Source organism: Kogia breviceps, chromosome X, assembly GCF_026419965.1.
Source record: "Kogia breviceps isolate mKogBre1 chromosome X, mKogBre1 haplotype 1, whole genome shotgun sequence".
Taxonomy (NCBI): domain Eukaryota; kingdom Metazoa; phylum Chordata; class Mammalia; order Artiodactyla; family Physeteridae; genus Kogia; species Kogia breviceps.
The window spans coordinates 4,395,236-4,417,400 of NC_081330.1; the positions used below are offsets into that span (position 1 = coordinate 4,395,236).

The following is a 22,165-nucleotide window of genomic DNA, read 5'->3' on the forward strand; positions in this document are numbered from 1 at the left end:
TTTCTGGGCGTAGATGCAGGCCCGGCGCTGCTTGTTGTTGTGGAAATTTGCGTTTGTTCTCCTATGAGCAGTTCCCCCCGCTCCAGCCCGGCACGGAGACCCCGAGCCCAGTCCCAGGAGCCGGTGGGAAGGACGGGATGGACGAGGTCACAGCCAGTGCCCACCCCAGGACCTGGGAGCCCACCCGGGACCTTGGGAAGGAAGACCTGGACCGGGGCTGCAGGAGGTCTGCGGGAGGCCCCCCGGGGCCTGTGTTCTGCTGGGGCACCCCGTTGCTCCTCAGGACACCCGTCGTTGGGTCACTGGCACGTGCCCTGCTGTGGGACGGTCCTGTGCTCGCCATAGGCACATGTGAGCCAGAGCGGGAGGGGCTGCCCCATGGGGAGCGGGCATTGCAGGCGCCCATCTTCCTGGCGAGAGGCCACCCGCGGGGCCCTGAGGAAGGGAGACTGGGGGGGGGATGGAGGGCCGCCGGGTGGGGTGTAGCGGAGGCACCTTGTTGGGGACCCTTGGGGGGGCGGGACCCGTGGGCTCCGGTGGCCGTTAGAAGTTCCTGTGTGTGTTGTTATGCCCTCTGTTCAATGGTTTCAGTCCATGTTTCTCTTGAATAAAGTTCCCTGAAAGTTTCCGCTGAGTCTGGCCTCTGCTGTGGGCAATGGAGGGAAAGGGCTGCTGGGGGGGGTAGGTGGGGGTCCAGAGTCAGATTCCTGCTCAGCACCCATGGGATACCTCTCCAGTGAGAGGGTAGGGTAGGCACTTTGCAGACCCAGAGATGCTGAGGGTTTTTCTTCCATTTCATAAGTGAATTGTAAATTTTCTGCGCCCTTGACCGTGGGCCCCGTCCCGGGCGTTGCTCGTGCTTGAAAGCATGGGTGCAGTGCACGGCCCTGACGGCCAGTGGACACAGAGGAGGACCGCTGACCTCGTGCGTGACACGTGGGTCCGGGCACGTCTGCCTGGCCCGGGGGCTCCGGGACCGGAAGGCCGTGCCCGGTTGGCACGAGCGCTCGGCTGGCACGAGCGCTCGGCCCGTGGCTCTGCGCCCGTGCCCGCGTGTCTTCGTGTCCCCTGCGCTGACGGGCGTGAAGCAGGAGGCTGACACGCTGACGGGCCCGCCCTTGGTGATGTCACTTCCCGGCTGGGCTGTGATGTCCCCCCTGAGCAGCCCGGGCACTCCTGTGAGCGGCTGCGCGGGAGCCTGAGGCCAGGGTGCTGCCGGCCGCGCCGCACTGTCCCGTTTACCTGGAGGAGGGACACGCCGCCCTCCGCGTGGCCGCGGCCGAGAAGGGCCCCCCCGCGGGCAGGGCGCCCGGCTTCGCGAGGTGCCTCTTCCTCCCGACGCGGGGGCCCCGGCCCTCGGCTCAGGGAGCTGCACCCCCCAGTCCCTCGCCCTGGCCCAGCCCGTGCCCGCGGGGCACCCCGACCTCAGGCTGCTGCCTGGGGAAGCCGCTTTCCAGGATTTGGCCGAAGAGCCGTCGTTCAAAGGGCCTCGCACCACCTGCGAGGGCACCCCTCAAGCCGAGACCTGCAAGCGGCCTTTGTCAGAGCTGCGCAGGGTGCGTTTCTCCGCCGAGGCCGCGCACAGCCGCTCTCCCCCAGGCCGCTGGGCCCTCCCTGTCACCCCTGCCCACGTGGACTCCAGCCGGCGGCCCGACCCGTCATCAGGGCCCTGGTCGAGACCAGTGAGCTCCGCCAGCCTGCGGCTGACCTTCGGGCCCCAGTGGAGGCGCAGCTGTTCGGGGCTGTGGGGGAGGAGGCCGCATCCCCCCTCCTCCTCGTCCTCCCCCTCCTCCTCCTCCTCCTCCCCCTCCTCCTCCTCCTCCTCTTCATACCCTGTCGTGTTCCCGGGCACCCGGGAGGAGGCGGCTGGTGCTGGGGAACCCAGTCCCCCCCAGATCCCCTCCCCCACTGCCATGGCCACCCCTCCACGGAGCCAATCTGAAGACGACGGCCTCAGCCCCCCAGATGAGGAAGGGCCGAGCACCTCGCATGACCAGGAAGATGCCGAGTCCTTGCTCCAAGATGCACTACATCTGAAGGTGGCTGACCTGATGGGGTTCCTCCTGCTCAAGTATCGCCGAAAGGAGCCGAGCACAAAGGCAGAAATGCTGACCGTCCTCAAGGATTACCAGGACCACTTCCCCGTGGTCTTCAGGCGAGCCTCCGAGTGCATGCAGCTGGTCCTCGGCCTCGACGTGAAGGAGGTGGACCCCCGCGAGCACTCCTACGTCCTGGTCCCCACCCTGGGCCTCACCTGCGATGGGATGCTGAGCGACGGGCAGTGCATGCCCAAGGCCGGCCTCCTGGTCGTGCTCCTGGGCCGGATCGCCCTGTCCGGAGATCGCTGCCCCGAGGAGGAGGTCTGGGGAGCACTCGGCAAGCTGGGGGTGTGTGCCGGGCGGGAGCACCGCATCTACGGGGAGCCCAGGGAGCTGCTCACCGAAGTGTGGGTGCAGGAGGGCTACGTGGAGTACCGGCCGGTGCCCCACAGCGACCCCGCCCGCTACGAGTTCCTGTGGGGTCCCCGGGCCCACGCGGAGACCAGCGAGTGGCAGGTCCTGGAGCATCTGCTCTGGGTCAATAGCTTGGATCCCAGGTCCTTGGCATCCCTGTGGGCAGAGGGTGTGAGCGATGAGGAAGAGGGGGCCTGAGCCAGGGCCGCAGCCAGGCTCCTTCCAGGCCCACGTCCAGCAGCTTCTCCCGTGGGGCAGGCAGGGAGGCAGATGCTTCTCTCTGAGTGTGAAGAGGGCGCGGTCCGCCTTCTAAGTAGGGAGGGCCCGGACCCGTCGGGGGAACCCGGTGTGTACCCACTTTGGGTTCCTGTTGTGCATGACGACATGGAATTTCATCTCTGTTTTCTTTAGGAATTTGTCAAATATTGTTCCACTTGAAAGAAGGCTTAATGAGCTTCAGAATCTAAGTTTGTGAATGGCATTAAGCACAGATGTATTTGCACTAATCCGGTTCACCGACAAGAGTTTTGCTACTGTGTAAAACAAATGATAAGATTCCCATATTAGTTTGTGATCCTGAACAAGGTATCATGGCATTGGAATAGGAATTTCCTTGGAAATGTGACAGTAATTAGCAGTACAACCGAAGGCCCCCCCCGTTGTTCCTCGGGACAACCCGTCGTCAGCTCAGAGGTGCGTGCCCTGCTGTGAAACTGTCCCGAGCCCGCCATCGGGCAGGGCCAGGCCTGGGCATGTGAGCCGGAGGGCGCGTGGTTGCCCTTGGGGAGCGGGCGTGGCCGGCGCCCGTCTTCCTGGCGAGATGCCAGCCGCGGGGCCCTCCGGAAGGGAGACTGTGCGGGGAGGGAGGGCCGCCGGGTGGGGTGCGCCGGGGGGACACTGTTGGGGACCATGGGGGGGAGGCGGGACCCGTGGGCTCCGGTGGCCGTTAGAGGTTCCTCTCTGTGTTATCATGCCCTCTGTTCAATGGCTTCAGTCAAGGTTTCTCTTTAATAAAATTCCGAGAAAGTTTCCACTGAGTCTGGCCTCTGCTGGGGGCAATGGAGGGAAAGGGCTGCTGAGGGTGAGGGCGGGGGTCCAGAGTCGGATTCCTGCTCAGCACCCATGGGACACCTCACCAGCGAGAGGGTAGGGTAGACAATTTGTAGACCTAGACATGGGGAGGGTTTTTCTTCCATTTCATAGGTGAATTGTAAAGTTTTGGTGAAAAGTGATCAGTGCCTAAAAAGGCAGTAGAGAAGTTAAAATGTAAATGAAAAACTTGATTACCTCAGCAGGAAAAGGGACCGTGGGAGCAAAAATAGATGGACAGATAGTGCTATGGACTGAATATTTGTAAACCTCTCCCCCTCATTCACCTGTTAAATTCTAACCCCCAAAGGGATGGGATTTGGAGGTGCGGCCCTGGGAAGTGATGAGCCCGTGAGGGGGGAGCCCTCGTGAATGACATTAGTTCCCTTGTAAAAGACACCCCAGACAGCTGCCTCAACCTCTTCTGCCATGTGAGAAGATGGCTACTTGATACAACTAGACCAGTAATCAGTCCATAGAAAGAAGGGCTTTATTCCTATTCCTTTAGTACTCAGCCGTACAAAGGCATGAAATTGGGTCATTTGTAGAGACGTGGATGGGTCTAGAAACTGTCATACCCAGTGAGGGAAGCCAGAGAGAGAAAAACAAATATCATATATTAAGTGTGGAATCTAGAAAAATGGTACAGATGAACTGGTGTGCAGGACAGAAATAGAGACACAGCTGTAGAGCACAAACGTATGCACACCAAGGTGGGAAAGTGGTGGAGGCGGGGGTGTGGTGGTGTGATGAGTTGGGAGATTGGGACTGACATATGTACACTAATATGTATAAAAGGGATAACTAATAAGAACCTGCTGTATAAAAAATACATAAAATAAAGAAACAGAGAAAGAGAAAAGAATAGCTTTATGACATTAACAATCACAGTAGCCACCCACCTGTAAAGACAGATTGACCCGTGTGCCCCCACGGGCTCTGCATCGCCAAGTTTGCTCCTCCAACTCCGCAGCCTTGCAGGGAGGCCTTCCTATTGGTGGAAGGCCAGTGGGCGTGTCTTTTGCTTCCGGAGGCGCCAAGCCTTGGGACCTCAGGCCCTCAGTGCGCATGCCTACTGCTGCTTCCGTCGCAAAGCGCCTCACGTGCTCTTCTCATCCAACCAGTTTCTCTGGAAAGAGACGTCTAGAACGTTCTCCCTCACCTTCCTGGGACTTCCGGGAGCACCCGGAAACCCACGTGGCGTTCGCACAGAGTGCCCGGGACGGTCGGCTGCTCAGTTGCTGGCTGCAGTGCCCAGACGAGCTAGCTCTTCAGCCCGTCCTGAGCGGGACTCCGGAGTCATCCACAGAGTCAGAGCAAGTCAGGAGCCAGGCAGGGGCTTTGCCGGGGCCAGGACTCCGCAGGTACCCCGGGGGGGCCGTGGGAAGGAATGGAGTTGGGGGGAGGGCTACGGGCTGCCCGATTTGGAGTGGGGGAGGGGCGGCTGAGGGCAGCGGGCCGAAGGGGTGCTGAGGGAAGGGTCCCCCAGTGTGCGGGTCCGAGGGGAGGACCGCTGTCCGCCGGGGTGGCTGGTGGGGGCCGTTCTGGAGTCGGGGTGCAGAGGGTGGGGCTAATGGCTAAGAATGGGGGCGGCGTGTAGTGGACGGCTTCCTGCCGGGCGGGTGGGGCCGGCTTTGGGGGCCAGAGGAGAGGACGACTGGCTGTGGGGGTGGGGAGGACGGGACGCTCCCCCCCCCACGGGCTGAGATGGGAGGGGAGGACTAAGGGCCGGTGTGTGTGGCGGGAGGAAGGAGGAGCTGCTCCTGGCTGAGGCGGGGGTCGATGGGGAGGACTCCCGGGCCCGGGTGCGGTTGGCGTTAGGGGAGCTCCCGCCGGGGCTGGGGGTGTCGGGGGGCGAGGCCGCTCGTGGCAGGAAGGGGGCTCCGGCTCCCGCGTGGGCGGGGTCACGAGGGGTGGGCTCTGCGTCTGGGGTGCGAGAGGCGAGAGCCCCTGGTGCTGAGGGAGCTTGGGGGAGGACTCCCCGGTGTGGGCAGCTGAGAGAGGCAGTGTGACCTGTACGCACGGGGGGGCGCCCGGCTTCCAGGGCCCCGAGCGGAGCGCCACCCGCTGGTGCCTGGGGGGGGCGCGTATGGGGGGATGTAGTCGGGGAGGGGGCGGGGTGGAGCCGCCGGGCCACGAGGGGCGTAAGTGACGCTGCGAGGGGGGGCGCTGGGGCTGCCGTGATCTGCTGGAGGCTGTTGGCCACAGCAGGTGGATGTGTGGGGGTCCAGGGAGGGGCTCCGGCCCACTGCATGAGGCGTCGAGAAGCTCCAGGTCGCACTGGAGGCCAGAGGGCGCGATGAGCACTTGCAGTACGTCCTGCCCTCCTGGGCTCGGGGAGATTGGGGAGCGGGGGCGAGGGGCGGGCTCTCAGGTGGGCCGAGGGGAGAGTCCCAGGTCCCGCGTGGAGTCAAGGTGAGGGCCCTGAGGGAGGAGCGAAGGGAACCAGGGCCCCAGAACCGAGTGGGCCCTGGACGGCCCGAGAGCGGTAGAATCCCGTGCAGCAGGTTCTGACGTGCGGCCCTCGGAGCGACGGGGCACCTGCTCTGAGGGGCGGCGCCCAAGGTGGGGGGAGGGGAGAATCCCAGGTCCGGCGGGGAGTCCAGGTGAGGCCCCTGAGGGAGGAGCGAGGGGAGCCCACAGACTCCCGTCCCTGCCGCCGTCCCTGGGGGGCCCCCGGGCGGCATGAGCTCACTAGGCCCGTCCCGACTTCCCGACATCCGGGTCTCAGAGAGACCGGGGACCTGGCAAAAGGGGCGGGGCCTCCGGTGCGCAGAGGGGAGAGTCCCAGGTCCTGCGGGGAGTCCAGGTGAGGCCCCCGAGGGAGGACGGAGGATACGCTGGGCCCCAAGCAGAGGGGACCCCAGAGATCCCCGCCCCTGCCGTCAGCCCTGGGCGGCCCCGGGGTGCGATGAGCACACGCAGCGTTTCTTGATTTCCTCTCGGGCAGAGGCCCTCACCTCTGCCACGTGGTTGGGGATGGACGCGTCCTGGGACGCGAGGACCTGGGTCTGAGTGGAAACGTCAGGTCAGCGGAGGGAGGACTCCCAGGATCTGCCACGGTCAAGGTGTGGACCAGGGGAGAGGACTGAGGAGAGCCCAGTCCCCGGAACAAAGGGGGCTCTCACGGAGTCTTGCCCACCCGTCCTGCCGGCACCGAGGCCCAGAGCCGTGCCGCAGTCTACACCCGAGGTGCCGCCTCCATTCCTCTTGCAGGGGCTCCAGGAACGAGGCGGTGAAGGCCTGGGTCTGAGGCACGTGTCCGCAGAGCACAGAGCAGAGGAGGCCCAGGCAGCGCCAGGAGGCGAGGGGAGGTGCGTGCCCTGCGTGTGAACCCAGGGGCTCCGCCTCCCAGAACAGCGGGGACCCCGCAGCACCCAAATCACCCCACCGCCCTGTCAGCCCCAGAACCTGGGGCCGTGCTGGCCGCAGCCTGAGGAGCCCCTCGCTTCCTTCTTCAGGTTGGCGGGGGCCGGGCCGCCCAGGAGCAGCGCCCCTGTGAGGCCCGCGGGCTCCCCTCAACACGAGACCTGTGAGCGGCCTCTGTCAGAGCTGCGCAGGGTGCGTCTCTTAGCCGAGGCCGCTCACAGCCCCTCTCTCGCCCAGGTCCGTGGTCCCTCCCTGTCACCCCTGCCCGCACTCCTGTCGGCGGCCCGAGCCCAGTCATCGGGCCCCTGGGCGAGATGAGGGAGCTCCGCCAGTCTGAGGCAGACCTGCAGGGCCCAGGCCCGGCCCAGGGCCCGGTGGAGGCGCAGCTGTTCGGGGCTGCGGGGGAGGAGCCCGCATCCCCCTCCTCCCCCTCGGCCTCTTCCCCCTCCTCCTCCTCCTCCTCCTCTTCTTACTATGTCGTGTTCCCGGGCACCCTGGAGGAGGCGGCTGATGCTGGGGAACCCAGTCCCCCACAGAGCCCCTCCCCCACTCTCATGGCCGCCAGTCCTTGGAGCCAATCTGAAGACGACGACTCCAGCAGCCAAGACGAGGAGGGGCCGAGCACCCAGCATGACCAGGAAGACGCTGATCCCTTGCACCTAGACCCGCTGCCACTGAAGGTGGCTGACCTGGTGGCCTTCCTGCTCCTCAAGTATCGCACCAAGGAGCCGACCTCCAAGGCGGAGATGCTGCATATGGTCCTCCGTGACCATCAGGACCACTTCCCCGTGGTCTTCAGGCGAGCCTGCGAGTGCATGCAGCTGGTCTTTGGCGTGGACGTGAGGGAGGTGGATCCCCGCGAGCGCACCTACGTCCTGGTCCCCACCCTGGGCCTCACCTGCGATGCGGTGCTGAGCGACGGGCAGTGCATGCCCAAGGCCGGCCTGCTCGTGCTCCTCCTGGGCCTGATCGCCCTGTCCGGAGATCACTGCCCCGAGGAGGAGGTCTGGGGAGCACTCGGCAAGCTGGGGGTGTGTGCCGGGCGGGAGCACCGCATCTACGGGGAGCCCAGGGAGCTGCTCACCGAAGTGTGGGTGCAGGAGGGCTACGTGGAGTACCGGCCGGTGCCCCACAGCGACCCCGCCCGCTACGAGTTCCTGTGGGGTCCCCGGGCCCACGCGGAGACCAGCGAGTGGCAGGTCCTGGAGCATCTGCTCTGGGTCAATAGCTTGGATCCCAGGTCCTCGGCATCCCTGTGGGCAGAGGGTGTGAGCGATGAGGAAGAGGGGGCCTGAGCCAGGGCCGCAGCCAGGCTCCTTCCAGGCCCACGTCCAGCAGCTTCTCCCGTGGGGCGGGCAGGGAGGCAGATGCTTCTCTCTGAGTGTGAAGAGGGCGCGGTCCGCCTTCTAAGTAGGGAGGGCCCGGGCCAGTCGGGGGGACCCGGTGTGTACCCACTTTTGGTTCCTGTTGTGCATGATGACATGCAATTTCATCTCTGTTTTCTTTAGAAATTTGTCAAATATTGTTCCACTTAAAAGAAGGGTTAATAAGCTTCAGTGTCTCACTTTGTGTATGACATTGATCACACATGTATGGTTCAAGGACAAAAGTTGTTCTATTTTGTAAAACAAATTGTAAGTTTCCCATTTTATTTTGTGATCCTAAACAAGATAGCATTTCATTGGAATAGGAATGTAGTTGGAAATCAGAACGAACTTAAGACTAAAATTGATGCGGTCAAGAAATACAGAAGTTGGGAATTCCTTGGCGGTCCAGTGGTTACGAGTCAGCACTTTAACGGCTGGTATCCCTGGTTTGATCCCCGGTTGGGGAACTGAGATCCCTAAAGCCGCATGGTGTGCCCCCCCCCCAAAAAAAGAAAGAAATAGAGAAAAGCAAAAGTTAATTCTAAATCTTTTAACTTTTTCTGTCATTGTATAAAACGAAAATATATATGTTTAGTTGAATTTGCATGGGTTTTTTACGAAAGTAGGAGATAACTGGTCTGAGTCAATAATAACTGGTCTGAGTCAATAACCCCCTGCTCACTGGTTCATTTATTCCACAGGCCTTCACGGAGCCTCTGCTCTCCGGAAGGCCCTGTGTTATTAGCGGGGCCACTGGGAAAAGCGGGCCACACGCACACGTAGAGTGACGGTCTAGGAGCCGCAGTCACATGAGGAAGGTGGTGAGACGTCCCCCAAGTCCCACACAACAAGTCAACATGGGACGAGGCGGTGGGGCGCCGGGAGCAAGCCCCGGAGTGTAAGTGCCCCGAGCCGGGGCAGTTTGGGCCTTTGGGAAGCGGGGCTTCCTTCTGGGGGAGGTGATGGCGATGAAGCTGGGTGGTGGCAGCAGCCAGGCCAGCAGGCGGTGTGACTTGGGTTTGGGGGGAACGTCTGAAATGCGACATGGCTGTGAGGTGTCCCTCTGGATCACGGATAAACCCGAGAGAAATCTCATACTCGGGCAGGAAGGAAGGGGTCCTGGCTCCTGTCGCGCTGCTGCTGACCACGGTGAAGAAGTAGGTGTTATATATGCAACATCTGGAAAAATGCGGTCACACTCCCTTGACGTGATGCCCAGAAGTCCGTGGACAGGCCCTCTTTTCCCTGTTCGGGCGCGGGGTTGCGGGAGGGGGGACCAGAACCCAAGGTGTTAATTAGCTTTAATCATTATCGTGACTGTAATCGGGCAATTGTCATCAAGGACTCCATGTGTGGTGGGGCTGAAATGAAGCAAAGGAACGGTTTGGATGGGCGAGCATGTGGGAGGGGTGCAAAGCCTCGTTCCTTGATTCTATTTCCTGGAGCTTCGTGTTGTATCCCGCTGGGAACACTCCTCCGCACCCGAATTTAACACAGCCTCTAACTGGGAAAGTTGACTTAGTTTTATTCATGAAACGTCTTGTTTGGCTGATTCCTATCGAGCTGCATATTCTCTGACATGACCGGGACAAGAAACGGCGCAACCAAACGCCGGAGGAGCGAGGGGAAGGGTCCGGGGCCAAACGCTATGACAGACAACCGCCGATCATCCACGTCCCGACAGACGCCCGGCCCTGTGAGCTGCAGCCCGAGCCAGGGCTCGTCACACCCACTCGCCTCACAGGGGAAGAACCCGAGGCCGCGGGGCTTGGCGCTCTGGCCAGGATCACGTGCTGGCAAGTGACGGGGTGGGGACCAGAGCCCCGGTCTGAATTCCTCTCGAGCCCACGCTGTTCCCAGCCACCCCAGCCCGTGGCCGACCTTCTGACGGGCGATTCATTGCTCTTCTCGGTGCGACGCGGTGTCTGTCAGTTGACAGCAAGCGGGCCCAAGGAAGGAAGGCGCCGAGGCGAAGCAGAGACGGCGTGGGGCTCGTCTGCGGTTTGCTGCGATCTGACGCTGCCCGGTGCCGGCGTTTCTGTCCAGTCCCGGCACCTTCCCGCGTGACGGCGCCCCGTCCCTGCTCCTGCCCCGGGGCCCTCCTTGTCCAGCGGGAGCCCGGCCTGCTGAGCTGCTCACGGCTGGGCCACGGGGAGGGAGGGACTGAGACTGCCCGGGACTGACTCTAAGGCCCCAGCGCCTACTGGGATAAGGCCCCTCCAGGAGCCTCCTCAGATACCGGAGGGAAGTGAACGCCGGCGGACACCCCGAGACCCTGGCGGCAGCGAGGGAGGGGAGCGGCTGGAGGGCCTCTGGGCCGGGGGCGTCAGGGCGCGGAAGCCCGGGGCAGGGGCCGGAGGGCGAGGCTGGGAAAAGCAGGCCTCGGACGTCACGGGGGCTTGTGCCTGCCCAGCCGAAGGGCCCCGAGACCCGGCTGAGGAAGACCCCACGGTGCCCCCACAAACCCAGTGCCGGGGCCCGGCTGGCACCTGGGAGGGAGGGGGACCAGGAGGGAGGCAGCTCCTACGGGAGCCGGGGGGCGAGGGAGGGCGGGAGGAGGGGGGCGGCAGGCCAGGCCACACAGGCAGGCTCGCCCAAGGGGGCCGCAGCCCTCGGGCCCCTTCTGAGGAGCCGCCGACGGCCTCCACCGACATTCGCAGCCTCCCAGGTCACGTCCCTACAGGAGGAACTAACCTGGAAGAACGCCTTGTAAACCCGTGTAGAAGCACAGAGACCAGGGAGCAGGCCCGCATGTAGGCCCGGGAGCTCCATCCAGGGTGCCGGTCCTCAGGCTGAAAGGCCCCTTGGGAGGCCCTCTTCCACATCCTCTTAGCTCTCCCCTGGCAGAAGTAGGGCGGTGGCGCTCACAGAGGGCAGGGGACCCTGCTTAGTGGCAGCGCTGGGACAGGGGCCTAGGATCCTCGCAGACGGGCCTTTCCAAGGTGCCACTCTGTCTCAAACCCAGTGGCTATGAAGGACAAAGTCGCCCACAACGGCCAGAGGACGCGCATCACCAAACCCACCATCCTATCCTCCCGCCCGCGGTGAAGACGCGGGACGACTCTCAGTCTGGTTTCGGCGTGTCCGACGCCCACACCCTCGTCTGTTTCCAAATGCACGTGGGCGGGGGCTTCCTCTGGTCTCGGCTAGGGCGGCAAGTGGGAAACCTCCTTGGGCGTGAGTCCGTGTCACGTAGGCCCGCCCAAGTGTCTAAGCTGAAAGCAAGCAAAATCATCCTATGTATCCTCAGTGCGACAGGGCCCAGGGGTGGAGGTGGAGGGGGGGGCAGGGGCGGGCGTGGGGAAGGAGAGCAGGGCTGGCCTGGGAGCACACCAGTGAAATGCTTGCTTTCAATGGGACAGGCTACACGCTGAAAGCCCAAGTCAAGTCCTTCCAAGGGCAAGACCCAACGTGGACGTGGGAGGCCAGGGTCGGGGGAGCAGCAGCCAACCCCCACCTCCCCCCCACTGCGGGAAGGAAACAGGGCTTTCGAAGCAGCCTCCGGGGAGGCCGAGTCCGAGGGTCTGGGAAGGCGATGGGACAAGGACACACGCAGCTGTTGAAGAAGTGAGCGCCCTTGGGCCATGAGAAGGGCTTCTCCGGGAAGAGGCGGACGCTGAAGACAACCCCTCTGTGACCCGCACGGGGCTGCGGTCTGGGGGCAAAGGCAGAGCTCAAAAGGAGGCTCGATGCCCAGCGGAGGGCACGTGGCTATGCCCTCCCACGCAGCATCGTGGGCAGGGCTGTGCCCGAGGTGCTTGGGGAACCCTCGAGTTGAACGTGAGGTCGCGCACAGCCCGGCTCTGGGGACAGCTTGACCCGGGAGGCAGGAAATCGGGACTCTCTGTTTGGGCCCATCTGAGCGCGACCGACCAGCTGGCAGGAAGATCTGCGAGCGACCAGAGCCGGGAGGCGGATGGGGGTGGGGGTGGGGGTGGGCACCGACTCCGGCTGGGCCAACCAGCCCGCTAGGGACCCCCATCTTCTGGGGGGGACAGTCGCCAGGGGCCCACGTGATCCCTGTGGTCTGAGTGGCAGCCAAGCTACGCCTCGCCAGGGCCTGGCCCTTGAGCAAAGCCAGCAAAGCCAGCCTCGAGGGACCGGAGTGGAGACAGGATCACGTTTCTCAACCCATCCGGGGCCCGGCCCCTTGAGACAAGGTGCCTGGCGGCGGACGGGAGTCTCTCCCGGGAACCTGAACCATACTTTTCGAGACTTTTAGAAAAAAAGACAAGACGCCCGCCGGGGGCCCCGTCCCCCTCCCCTCCCCCACACTTGGCCAGGGCTCCCTCTCCAGGCCACCTTTGTGACATCACGTGACCAATAAAGAAGACTGCGCCTTAAGCGGCTGCCTGCCCCACTACCGAGATTCTAGAATCTTGCGGACAGTGTTTACTGGGCATCCCCGCTCTGGTCCAAGGCATTCCTGCCCTGAGAGTTCAGTGGTACGGTCTCGGGTGGAGAATGCTCCCAATCGAGACTGGCTCCGAGCTCCGTACGGCCACGCTGCGCCCGTCGGCTGACGCAGAGCCAGCAATGTGGGTCCCCTCTCGTGCGTCCCCGGATCCAAACGTGGATTCAAGGGAGAGCCCGGAGAAGCAGGGTGACCAAGCCGAGCGCCCGGCTCCCGGCTCCCAAGACAACCGGCCACCACGGGGCCCAGACAACGGCGTGGCCGACGAGAGTATGCTTGAGCTCTCCTTCCCAAGAAAGCTCTGGAGGATGGTGGGGGATCCCGCCTGCGCCTCTGCGCGCTGGAACGACGAGGGAGACACGGTGGTCATCGAGGCGGACCTCTGCCAGGCGGAGGTTCTTCACCGCAGAGGCGCAGACAAGATTTCCAAAACAGACAGCTTGACGTCTTTCGTCCACCAACTGAACCTGCACGGACTCAGCAAGATATGCCTGACCAGCCGCTCTCCAGGGGAGAAGAGGCTGATGGTAAAGTAGAAAGCCCTTCCGTGGCCCACGTTCTCTCTGTTATTCGAACACCTTCCGGGCAGGCCAGATGGGCCACGTGCTGAACGGGTTTCATTGGCGAGAGTAACTTTCCTCACGAGAGAAGGGTAGTTAAGGAAAGATGAGAAAGTAGAGCCTGTGGTATTCAGCCGCGGCCCCTTAGAGAGAAGCCGCAGGTGTGCCTACAGACGCTCTCGAGGGGCCACGAGATGTCAGGGAGCGACAGCAACTCCTCGACGGAGGCTCGCCTTGGGGATCTCTAGGGAGCGCACACTCTAGGGCAGAATAACCTGCCAGGAACTTAAAGACACCTTTTCCCACAGTCAGATAAGACCATTATGATGGACGGGGCGTGGTGGGGGGTGGGGGGGGTGGGGGGGAGGAATGGGTATTATCTCCCAGAATGGCTAAAGTGATTCGTTTCATTTCAGATCTACCGCCACTCCAACTTTCAGAGAGACAAGCCTCTGCTCATCGAGAACATTCAGAGAAAAGTCAACCCACGAGCAAAGGCTCGGCCCGGGACCAGCGCAACAGCCCCAAAGAGAAGGAAGCCAGAGGCTGCTACCAGATGCTCCCCACACGTCCATTACGACGATTCCACCGCCCAGAAGGAAGCCCCAAGCGCTCAGGGGCCCAGGGGTACCCGGTCTTTCCTGTTCTCTGGCGCGTGCTCTACGAGCGGTGGAGCGGGACAGGCCAGGGAGAACCATCCCCCCAGGGATCAGGGCGGCCCGAGTGGGGAGGGCGCTCCCTGGAACGTCACTTCTGTGCCCCCGGCGGCTACTGCGCCGGAAGGGACGGCGCCAGGGAACTAACTGCCCGCCAGCCCCACGGTTTCCTCAGCTTATGACTTGGAGGTGTGTCTGTACTAGAGGTGTTTCTGCCTCCTGCTGGCGGCCCGTTTAGTCACGTCCACAAACAGGGTCCCTGAGGTGGGTGAGGAGCAGGGGGCTCCTCGGATCGCACGTGTGTCGTCTGCGAACCGGGCAAGTACAACTGCGATCCCTGGGCTCGCAGGCCCCTGGGGACACACAAAAAGCCCCATCTCATCACCAAGAACCTATCTTTGCCTCTAAAAAAAAGAAAAGCCACAAAGTCCACGGGAGTAAAGGGAGAATCGAACGAGAATCGCGAGTCTTGCGTCCCTCCTAGCTGTCCGTACGTACCATTCGCACATCTCAGTGGACGGGCCCCACGAGGCTGGAAACCCACACCCCCGGCAGGCTTTGGTCCCCGCCGTCCCCTTTCATTTAAAGCAGCAGCATTTCCCACGCTCAGCCCCGGGCGTGGCTATAGGGAGCGCTGAGTGCAGCCCCGGACCGGCTGCTCCCTGGGCCTTGCCTGCTGGTCAGGAGGCAGCACAGCCTGGCTCCTGACCCCAGGGCCGTCACCTTCCCTTAGTCACGCATCCTGAAGCAGAAGGGGCTTCCTCCTGGGTCCCCCTACGGTGCCAGAAGTTTCTGACCCGCAGCTGAGCGCGCGTCCAGCCCACCATCCGGGGGCCTCCCCAAGAGGCCCGCCGGAAAGGAGGGCCATCCCGCCCACCAAGGCAGCCGTGCACACCGCCGTCCGCCTCAGAAGAGACGGGCCCTTCCAGCCGACACCTGGGGGAAAGCCCCGCACCTGCAGAGGTAACAACCCCTGGAAAGCTCGCTGGCGGGTGGCCCCAAACCCCACCGAGAAGTAAGAGATTTCCACGAAGTGAGCGCCAGCCCTTCTCACTCTGCCGTCAGAGCTGTGGTTAGGAGCCTGTCTTCGGACGTGAAGTGGCCGGGCAGCACGTCTAACCCACACGCGCTTCGTGAGCCGAGGGACGCTTTACCCCAGGGCCAGGGTCACCCGTAAGGACGGACCGCGCCCTGTTTCCGGGCCCGCGGTCCTCTCCCGCGTGCACGAGGCCCGTCGAAGTCCTCGAGACTCTGTGGCTGAGCCCGGAGCGGCATCGCACGAGGAGAGTCCCGAGCCCGGTCCCTGCGCCAGGGGGGCACGCCTGCTTCTGCGAACAGCACGGAGCGGGCAGCGCTCCCCGGGGCAGGGCCGACGAAGACCGAGCCAGACGTGCACGTGCAGGGCGTGAAGGCGAGCGGGCGGCGGCACGATGAGCTGGCCTCTCGGTCGCCTTCCCCCCGAGAGCCCAGTCTGGTCAGGCGTCCTGCCCAAAGGGGATCAGGTGCTCGGGGATGTCCACCTGGAAGACGTCCTTCCCGCCTCTCCCGGGGACGGGCTGCAGCAGCCAGCGGGGGTTGGCGAGCGCAGTCAGGTACTTGTGCCGCAGGTTGGGCAGCAGGGCTCGATTCTCCAGCTCCGCGACCTCGCTGGGGCCTAGGATTTCTGGGCACGGGAAAGTGTCCCCAATGTCGACCAGCCCTGTGCACAAAGACAGAAGCACGCAGACGGACAACAAGGGGATTCAAAGTCACGACCGCTGGAGACTAAGACCACATCATCGAGGGGACCCGGGGTGAACTGGGTCCCTCTGGCTGAGCATCTCCCACCTGCCAACCTCGGTTCAGGGAATTCGAGGCGAGGTCGAGGGAGGGAGGGAGGGAGAGCCATGAAAAGGAGAGGCCTGGTCCTCCACGACCCCACCAGGACCCCGGGCAGCTCCCAGCCCGACCGCTGCAGGCGGCAGGTACAGGTGGGGAGGCCCCCCCGCCCCCCGACCGCCGCTGCGGGGAGCCTACGGGCAATCCGGTCCCCGAGCGATTCACTGGGGGCCGGCGGTTGATGCGGGACCTTCCCCCCGACCCCGGGGGGGTGTGGTTAGGGGACTTCCTCAGGATGCCGCGGGCAGCGGGGATGAGGCGGGCGCGTGAAGCCGGGCGGGCGGCCCGAGTCCCCGGGTCCCCCTCACACGCAGCTCCGGCGGCCGCGCCGCCTCCCGCAGGCTCTGCCACGGTGCGCGCGCGCACACGCACGTACACACACGGAGGCGCACGCGCACGCGCTCGTACACACACGGAGGCGCACGCGCACACGCACGTACACACACGGAGGCGAGCGCCGCGGGCAGAGCCGGCCCCGCCTCTGCCTCTCAGAGCACCAAGGGGGACCGAGCCCCAGAGTGGCGGGGAGGGGACCTGGGCCCGCCCGCCGACCCCCCCGGCCCAGGGACCGGCCCGGCCCCTCCGAAGGCGAGGGGCCTCAGGAAAACGAACCCTAACCCCACACCGACCGGTTGGAACGAAAAGGAGGCGCCAAAGGCCCGGGTGGGCCCCTGGGGGGCAGCCCCGGGCGGCGATCGTCACTTGCCGGCTATCACTCCGCGGCCGAACTTCTCCCCGTCCCGCAGCAAGGCCTGGATCTGCTCGGGGCTCAGCCCCAGCCTCTCGGCCAGCAGCTCCCTCCAGGCCGCGTCCTCCCAGTCCCTGTGCGCGATGTGCACGGCCAGGGTGCGGTGCCGCTGGCCGCTCAGCACGGGCCGCCACCGCGTCTCCAGGGTCTTCACCCCGTTCAAGACGAAACCCGCATGAGGCTGCCGGAAGGACAGGCAGCCGAACTTCATCTCCCGCAGCTCCCGGGGCCTCACGCGGCTGCGGAGACACAGAACCGTGACCGTCAAGGAGCCCGACGTGCCGGCCCCCGAGCTCACGACCCGTGGGCCTGACCCCAGCCCCGTGGGCCCCGCGGGCGCCCGCCCCTTCCATCCGTCTCCGCGCCGTCAGCTGACAGGGGGTGCCGACCGGGGGGATCCGTCCGTCAGGTGGAGCCCGCGACAGCGAGAGAGAGGCGCGTGTGGGCAATTCCACGACAGAGGACACTGGGCCCCCGGAGGCAGAGAGGAGGGAGGCAGGGCCCCCTTGGCTTCACAGCCCGGTGGCCGGTCTGGCCCTCTCCCGGCACAGACAGGGACCGTCCCGGGCCTGGCCTCTCCCCTGCCCCCGGCCCCGCAGCTCCCTGGCCCTGCCGCACCCCATGCTCTGCGGATCCCCCGCCCCCATCTCACCCCAGGGCCGCTGAGGGCAAGGCCTCGGCAACCCACCTTGGCTCGGCCCCGGGGACGCCCTGGCTCTCACATCGCCCTGCCGGCCGTCTCTTCCCCGCGCCTCGGGAGCCACCCTCCTCCCACCCCTTCCTGCACCACCGCTTCCACCCCGGCCCGGAGCCCCAGAAAGGATACCCGACGGCAGGAACTCCTGGCCCTGGTGCGCGCTCCGTCTCCACGCCAGGACCTGGGACGGGCACCATCCGGGGATCATAGAACTCAATCCTCACGTCGCCCGCGAGGTTACCGTCACCCCGCTCTGCAGCTGAGGAGGCGCCGGAGGATAGAGAGACAGCGCATGGTTCCAGGGCACCTGAATCCCTCGCCTGCTTTCCTTGTACCTCGAGGCGGGGAGGGCGGGGAGGGTCCCTGCTCGCTGAGGACAGAGGAGCAGGGGAGCCGCGGGCCTGAAAGTCAGCCGGGTCACGGCACCGCACGGAGCCTCCACTTGCACGTGGCTGTGAGGACGGGCGACAAGGCCGCAAAGGCAGCCAGCCCAGGACCTTCCAGGGCTTTCCTGCCCCGAGCAGAGCGGAGCCACATTTCTCTCCAGGGCTCGTGAGGCCCCACATGATCTGGCTTCTCCCCCTGGCTGCCTGCTCTCCTCGCCCCTGGATTCAACCCCTGCAGCCATTAAGGCCTTCCTTCCATCCCTGGAATGTTCCACGTGTGCTCCTACCTCAGAGCCTTTGGAGGGTGTTAGGAGGTCACACCATGCCCCTGAAATTCACGTGCTGGACTCTCAACCCCAAGTATCTCAGAGCGTGACCCTACCTACAAGGCAAAGGGCTTCACATAGCTGATCAAGGTCAGGTGAGCTCTAATATTAGGGTCGACCCTCCTCTAACAGGACTGATGTCCCCATAAAAAGGGGCCAGTTAGAGACAGACCGGCACACAGGAGAGCCAGCAAAGCCCCGGGAGTGAGGGGGGCGGGGTGGGACAGATTCCCTCCACAGCCCTCGCGAGAGCCACCATCAGCGGCACCTAGATCTCGGGCTGCTGGCCTCCAGAACCGCAAGGCAATACATTCTGGAGTTTAAGCCACCCAGACTGCGGGACTCTGACACGACTGCCCGGGCAAGCGATCACAGAGGGTCAGCCCTGTCCTGGACACCTCTCCATGCAGGGATGGGGGATGACTTCTCCGCTCACAGCACCTCGGGAACACTGCTTCACGTCTGTACATCTTCATCTGTCCTAGTCTCACCGCCCACACGGTACCCCGTCGTCGGCTGTCCCACAGGTTACTGACTGTTCCCCCTGCTGACGGGGACTCACAGACTGCTTGGCACTTTCGGCCCCTCTAGACTGGCTCAACACGACCACACACTCGCTAACTGAAGCCCCGGCTCGGGGGAGGCCCGTGTCACGTGGCCCACATCCTGAGATGCTGACACACGCCGGCAGACGGCCTTCCGCCAAGGCGCCCCACCCCGTGTACGCTCCACCAGCCACGGGCGACGCTGCCGTGCCCTCACGCGCTGGTGGGCCCCCGAGCATCCTCATTCCGCTTAACCTCTGCCAACCTGAGGGGCGACAAAGGGTCGCCCTCCACACTGCGTTTGAGTCAGCTACCAGGGAGGCTGGCCAGTCCCTGGGGCCTGGCCGCTTCTCCGGCTCCTCCTGGGGTGTGTGACTGGATCCCAGGCTCGCCCGCGGCTTCCTCCACTCAGCTTCTAAGCCAGCCCCTTGCTCACGGGCACCACCAGATCACAACCATGGGACCCGAACTGTGTGGGTGGAATCCCTGGGGAGAATCCCTCGGGAAGAAGGGGGCTGAGTGCCCTCCTACCTCTCCACGCAGAGAGTGCCTGCTTGGCGGCCAGAGGAGAAAACACTCTTCCACTTGTCTGGGCGTCTTCACCTGCACGAGAACCAGAGGAACAAGGAGAAAAGTCATCAGCCACAAGACAGCAATGCTGGCCAAGGAACCACAACGGTCTTCTCCTCGGCGGGGACCGGAGACTACCAGGACCCAGGAGGGCCCAACCGATGAGAAACACACGTTCCGGCTCCCTCGGGGTTGGTTCTGCTCATCAAAGCAATGGCCCTGCCCCCGCCCGGCCGGGTCCGGGACCCCACGAATGCCTCAGCCTGCAGCACAGAAGCCCATCCCACAGGAGTGACGGGGATCTTACAGCCCAGCAGCTCCCGCATCCAACAGGAAAAAACGACACTTCTCCTCACACGGCCACGTGGGAAGGATATGGAGAGCCCCACAGTCCGTGCCCCTCAATGGACTCCTGGGAGGGCCCCACCGGGAGGGGAGCCGCGGACAAGCAGCTGAGCCCCGCAGGGCAGGGAGGCGGGGGTAGGGGTGGCGGGGTGCCCGCGGGAGGCGGGGGGGGGGGGCGGCAGGACTGCGGGCGGCTGGTGCGTGTGGACCAGCGCATCGCGGGACACACACGTGGAAGGATGGCGGGCGGGGACGGTGGTGGCGGAGGGGACAGGAAGGTGCGGCCTCGGCCGCCCCGCGCACGCTCCCCAGCGCAGAGCCCGGGAAACTCCCGCCCCGAAGTACCGTCCGCGGGCGCGGCGGGTCCTGGCTCCTTGCGGGCGGGGCGAGTCGCGGGAGCGCTTGGACGGCCCGGCTGCGGCCACCGGGGAGGACGGTCGTCCGCCTCGGGGAACCGGGACCGGTGACACGTGGCCGCGCCCACAAGCGCTGACGCCCCTGATTTCCAGGGTGAACGCATGCACGTACACACGTACGCACGCAGGCACGCAGGTACGTAGACACGCACTTACGCACAATGGCGCATTCGCCGCAGGCTCCGGCCGCTAGGAGACAGGGTAGGAGCCGCCAGGCCGTGCGGCGCGCGGAAGACCAGGCCGCTCGGAGGCTCGAGACCGGCGGCGTGGAGCGGCACCCGGAGGAGGAGGAGGAGGTGGAGGAGGAGGAGGAGGACCAGGAAGTGGGCGGGGGAGCGGGTCGGAAGAGAAGGGGCGGGGCTGTGGCGAATAGCTGGGGAGGAGCTGGGGGAGGGGCAGGGCGGAGGTGGGAGGAACTGGGGGGAGGAGTATGTGGGGCTGAGGTGTGGGAAAGAGCTGGGTGAGGAGGAGCTCCTGGAGGAGGAGGCCGAGCTGAGGAGGAGTGGGGCCGAGCTGGGGAAAAGCCCGGCAGGTGCGGGGCGGGGGCGGAGCTGACAGGGATGGAGCTTGGGCCCCTGGGAACCCATGGAGGGTGGGCGAGGCCAGCTCAGTGGCGGAGGCCGGGCAGTGCCCTTTTGAGTGCCTTGCCTTAGGCGTCCAGTCCAGTCCGCGCCTCAACAGTCGGCAGGGGTCAAAGTGGCAGCGACCCAGGGTCCTTAGCGACCAAATCCGAGCCTCAGAATGGACCCCAGGGGACAGGGAGGCGGGGGCGAGGTGGGGAGGGGAGGGAGGGGGGAGGCAGGGGGAGAGGGCGGGGGGGAGGCAGGGGGAGAGGGCGGGGCCTCTGGGCTGAGTCTCGCCCCTCTGGGCTGAATGCCCAGGCCAGCTCCCCTCCAAGCCACCCTGCGACTGCTGGCCGAGCCCTGCGGGACAGTCTTTCTCTGGCCTTTTCTGAGGTGAGAAGAAAATTTCGCACTCGGTTTGCTGTTGCCCCTGGGAGCTGGCATGTGCCAAAGAAAGCCAACTTCCCCCTCAGAGCTGTTTCCTGTCCTCTTCCTCCCAGTGGGGGGGGGGCGGGGGCCTCAGCCCACTCAGTGCCTCCCACCTGGCTCTGCTCCTCCTCGCGTTCCTTACCGCCGCCCTCCCTCCCATTTGCTTGGTGACCAAGTCCTGTGTCCCTGCCTCCCAGGTGCCTGATCAGAATAAATGCTCCTCTTTCTGACCCCACTGCTACTGGCTGACTTCAGGCCTCGTGACCTAGGGCCGGTGCTGTCACCTGAGTCTCCCCACCGGCCGAGACGCCGCCTGTCTCTCCTCCAGTGGGTGCCCCACAGGCCATGGGTTCCGTGTCACACCGCACATCTGTCCTCGTCAACCCCGGACTGAAAACCCTGCCGAGCCCTCTCCTGTTTAAGCCCCAACACCTCCTTGGTGCCCTGGGAGGGCCTTCGAGCGGCCCCAGCTCTCCGTCCTTGTCGCCCAGCACCCTGGGTGCCTGTGCTGTCCCTGCACGCTGCGCGCACGCGCTCTGCGGGTCTCTACGCGTTGGCACGTGCGGTTCCCGCTCCTGGACCCCTGGTTCCTCTTGTCCTGGCGAGCTCCTGTCCTCCTTCCAGGGCACAACTGTAACGTCCCCTTCTCTGCCCGCCGCGGGCGTCAGGAGCGCCTGTCTGGGGTTCTGGCCGCGCCGTGTACCTTCCTGCTGCCTTCCTTCGCTGGGCTCTCCTTCCCGGGCTGGAGCTGCTCTCCAGGAGTCCCGGGAAGACAAAGGACAGGGTCTTACCGGGCGCCTGACAGAGCTGCCGCTGAGGGGAGGGGGTGTTGGCTCAACAGAGCGCTGCTTTCTCTTCCTGCGGGCTGGCCTCCTCTCCCCTTGCAGAAGCCCGAGGACCCGGGAACGCCGGCCCCGAGGTGAGGAGCAGGGGGCGCCCTCGTGGGTTTGAGGCCTCGGGGCTGCGGGGGACCTGAGCGATCAGCAGATCCAACTCCCTCCATGCCGGTGTCCCCTCCTCGGCTCCTCGCCCCGAGAGTGGTCACCAGCTGCGTCCAGACACCCCAGAACCTCGTCGGAGCGGTTTCAAATCATGAGGGAGGGTCCCGTGAATGGCGGCTGGGCTGCTGGTGTTCCTCCCGAGTCCCGTTGTTGAAGAACTAGAGCTTGCCCAGTGAGCTGGAGGCACGTGATCGGTGGCTGCTGGTTGGGGGACAGCTGTGATGGCGCTGCATAAGGACTCCCTTCTCTGACCCTCCCGTGTGTGCTGAGAGGCGGGGAGACCCAGGTCCCCCGTGGGGGTGGCGGGGTGGGGAGGCCCGGGGTAGTGGCTGCCAGGCCAGTTCGCCGCGGGC

The 22,165-nt window shown here is 64.7% G+C and overlaps 3 protein-coding genes across 9 annotated transcripts; 2 read left to right on the forward strand and 1 right to left on the reverse strand.

The window, feature by feature from the left end:
- Positions 1-137: 137 nt before the first annotated feature.
- On the forward strand, positions 138-2,755 carry LOC136793457 (melanoma-associated antigen C1-like). The gene is made up of 3 exons (XM_067023911.1): positions 138-351; positions 868-1,121; positions 1,209-2,755. Exons 1-3 carry the CDS (start codon positions 138-140, stop codon positions 2,649-2,651), a joined length of 1,911 nt encoding a protein of 636 aa, XP_066880012.1. The 3' UTR covers positions 2,652-2,755.
- Positions 2,756-7,225: 4,470 nt separating this feature from the next.
- On the forward strand, positions 7,226-8,215 carry LOC131748791 (melanoma-associated antigen 10-like). Its single transcript, XM_059051138.2, has 2 exons — positions 7,226-7,379; positions 7,554-8,215. The coding sequence occupies exons 1-2, from the start codon at positions 7,226-7,228 to the stop codon at positions 8,204-8,206; spliced, it is 807 nt and encodes a 268-aa protein (XP_058907121.1). The 3' UTR covers positions 8,207-8,215.
- Positions 8,216-9,779: 1,564 nt separating this feature from the next.
- Positions 9,780-20,065, reverse strand: EOLA1 (endothelium and lymphocyte associated ASCH domain 1). Of its 7 annotated transcripts, none has more exons than XM_067023107.1 (5): positions 19,976-20,065; positions 19,020-19,091; positions 17,361-17,490; positions 16,493-16,773; positions 9,780-15,607 (listed from the first exon to the last, which is right to left on the reverse strand). In XM_067023107.1, exons 3-5 carry the CDS (start codon positions 17,426-17,428, stop codon positions 15,384-15,386), a joined length of 573 nt encoding a protein of 190 aa, XP_066879208.1. In that variant the 5' UTR covers positions 17,429-17,490; positions 19,020-19,091; positions 19,976-20,065; the 3' UTR covers positions 9,780-15,383. The 7 variants fall into 7 exon arrangements, with proteins under 7 accessions (XP_066879208.1, XP_066879203.1, XP_066879204.1 ...); XM_067023102.1 differs by lacking the exon at positions 19,976-20,065 and adding an exon at positions 19,749-19,959; XM_067023103.1 differs by lacking the exon at positions 19,976-20,065 and adding an exon at positions 19,366-19,538.
- Positions 20,066-22,165: the final 2,100 nt, after the last annotated feature.

Bases quoted from the DNA above. Each gene is read 5' to 3' on its own strand.
- LOC131748791 (XM_059051138.2), top strand. From the start codon at position 7,226: ATGAGGGAGCTCCGCCAGTCTGAGGCAGACCTGCAGGGCCCAGGCCCG. The intron at 7,380-7,553 runs CTTACTATGTCG...ATGACCAGGAAG, and splicing joins CTCCTCCTCCTCCTCCTCTT to ACGCTGATCCCTTGCACCTA.
- LOC136793457 (XM_067023911.1), top strand. From the start codon at position 138: ATGGACGAGGTCACAGCCAGTGCCCACCCCAGGACCTGGGAGCCCACC. The intron at 352-867 runs GTGAGCCAGAGC...CGTGCTTGAAAG, and splicing joins TGTGCTCGCCATAGGCACAT to CATGGGTGCAGTGCACGGCC. The intron at 1,122-1,208 runs GTGATGTCACTT...GCCTGAGGCCAG, and splicing joins CGCTGACGGGCCCGCCCTTG to GGTGCTGCCGGCCGCGCCGC.
- EOLA1 (XM_067023102.1), bottom strand. From the start codon at position 19,923: ATGCGTTCACCCTGGAAATCAGGGGCGTCAGCGCTTGTGGGCGCGGCC. The intron at 16,774-17,360 runs GTATCCTTTCTG...GTGTCTCCGCAG, and splicing joins CCAGGAGTTCCTGCCGTCGG to CCGCGTGAGGCCCCGGGAGC. The intron at 15,608-16,492 runs GCAAGTGACGAT...CTTTGTGCACAG, and splicing joins CGGCCGCGGAGTGATAGCCG to GGCTGGTCGACATTGGGGAC.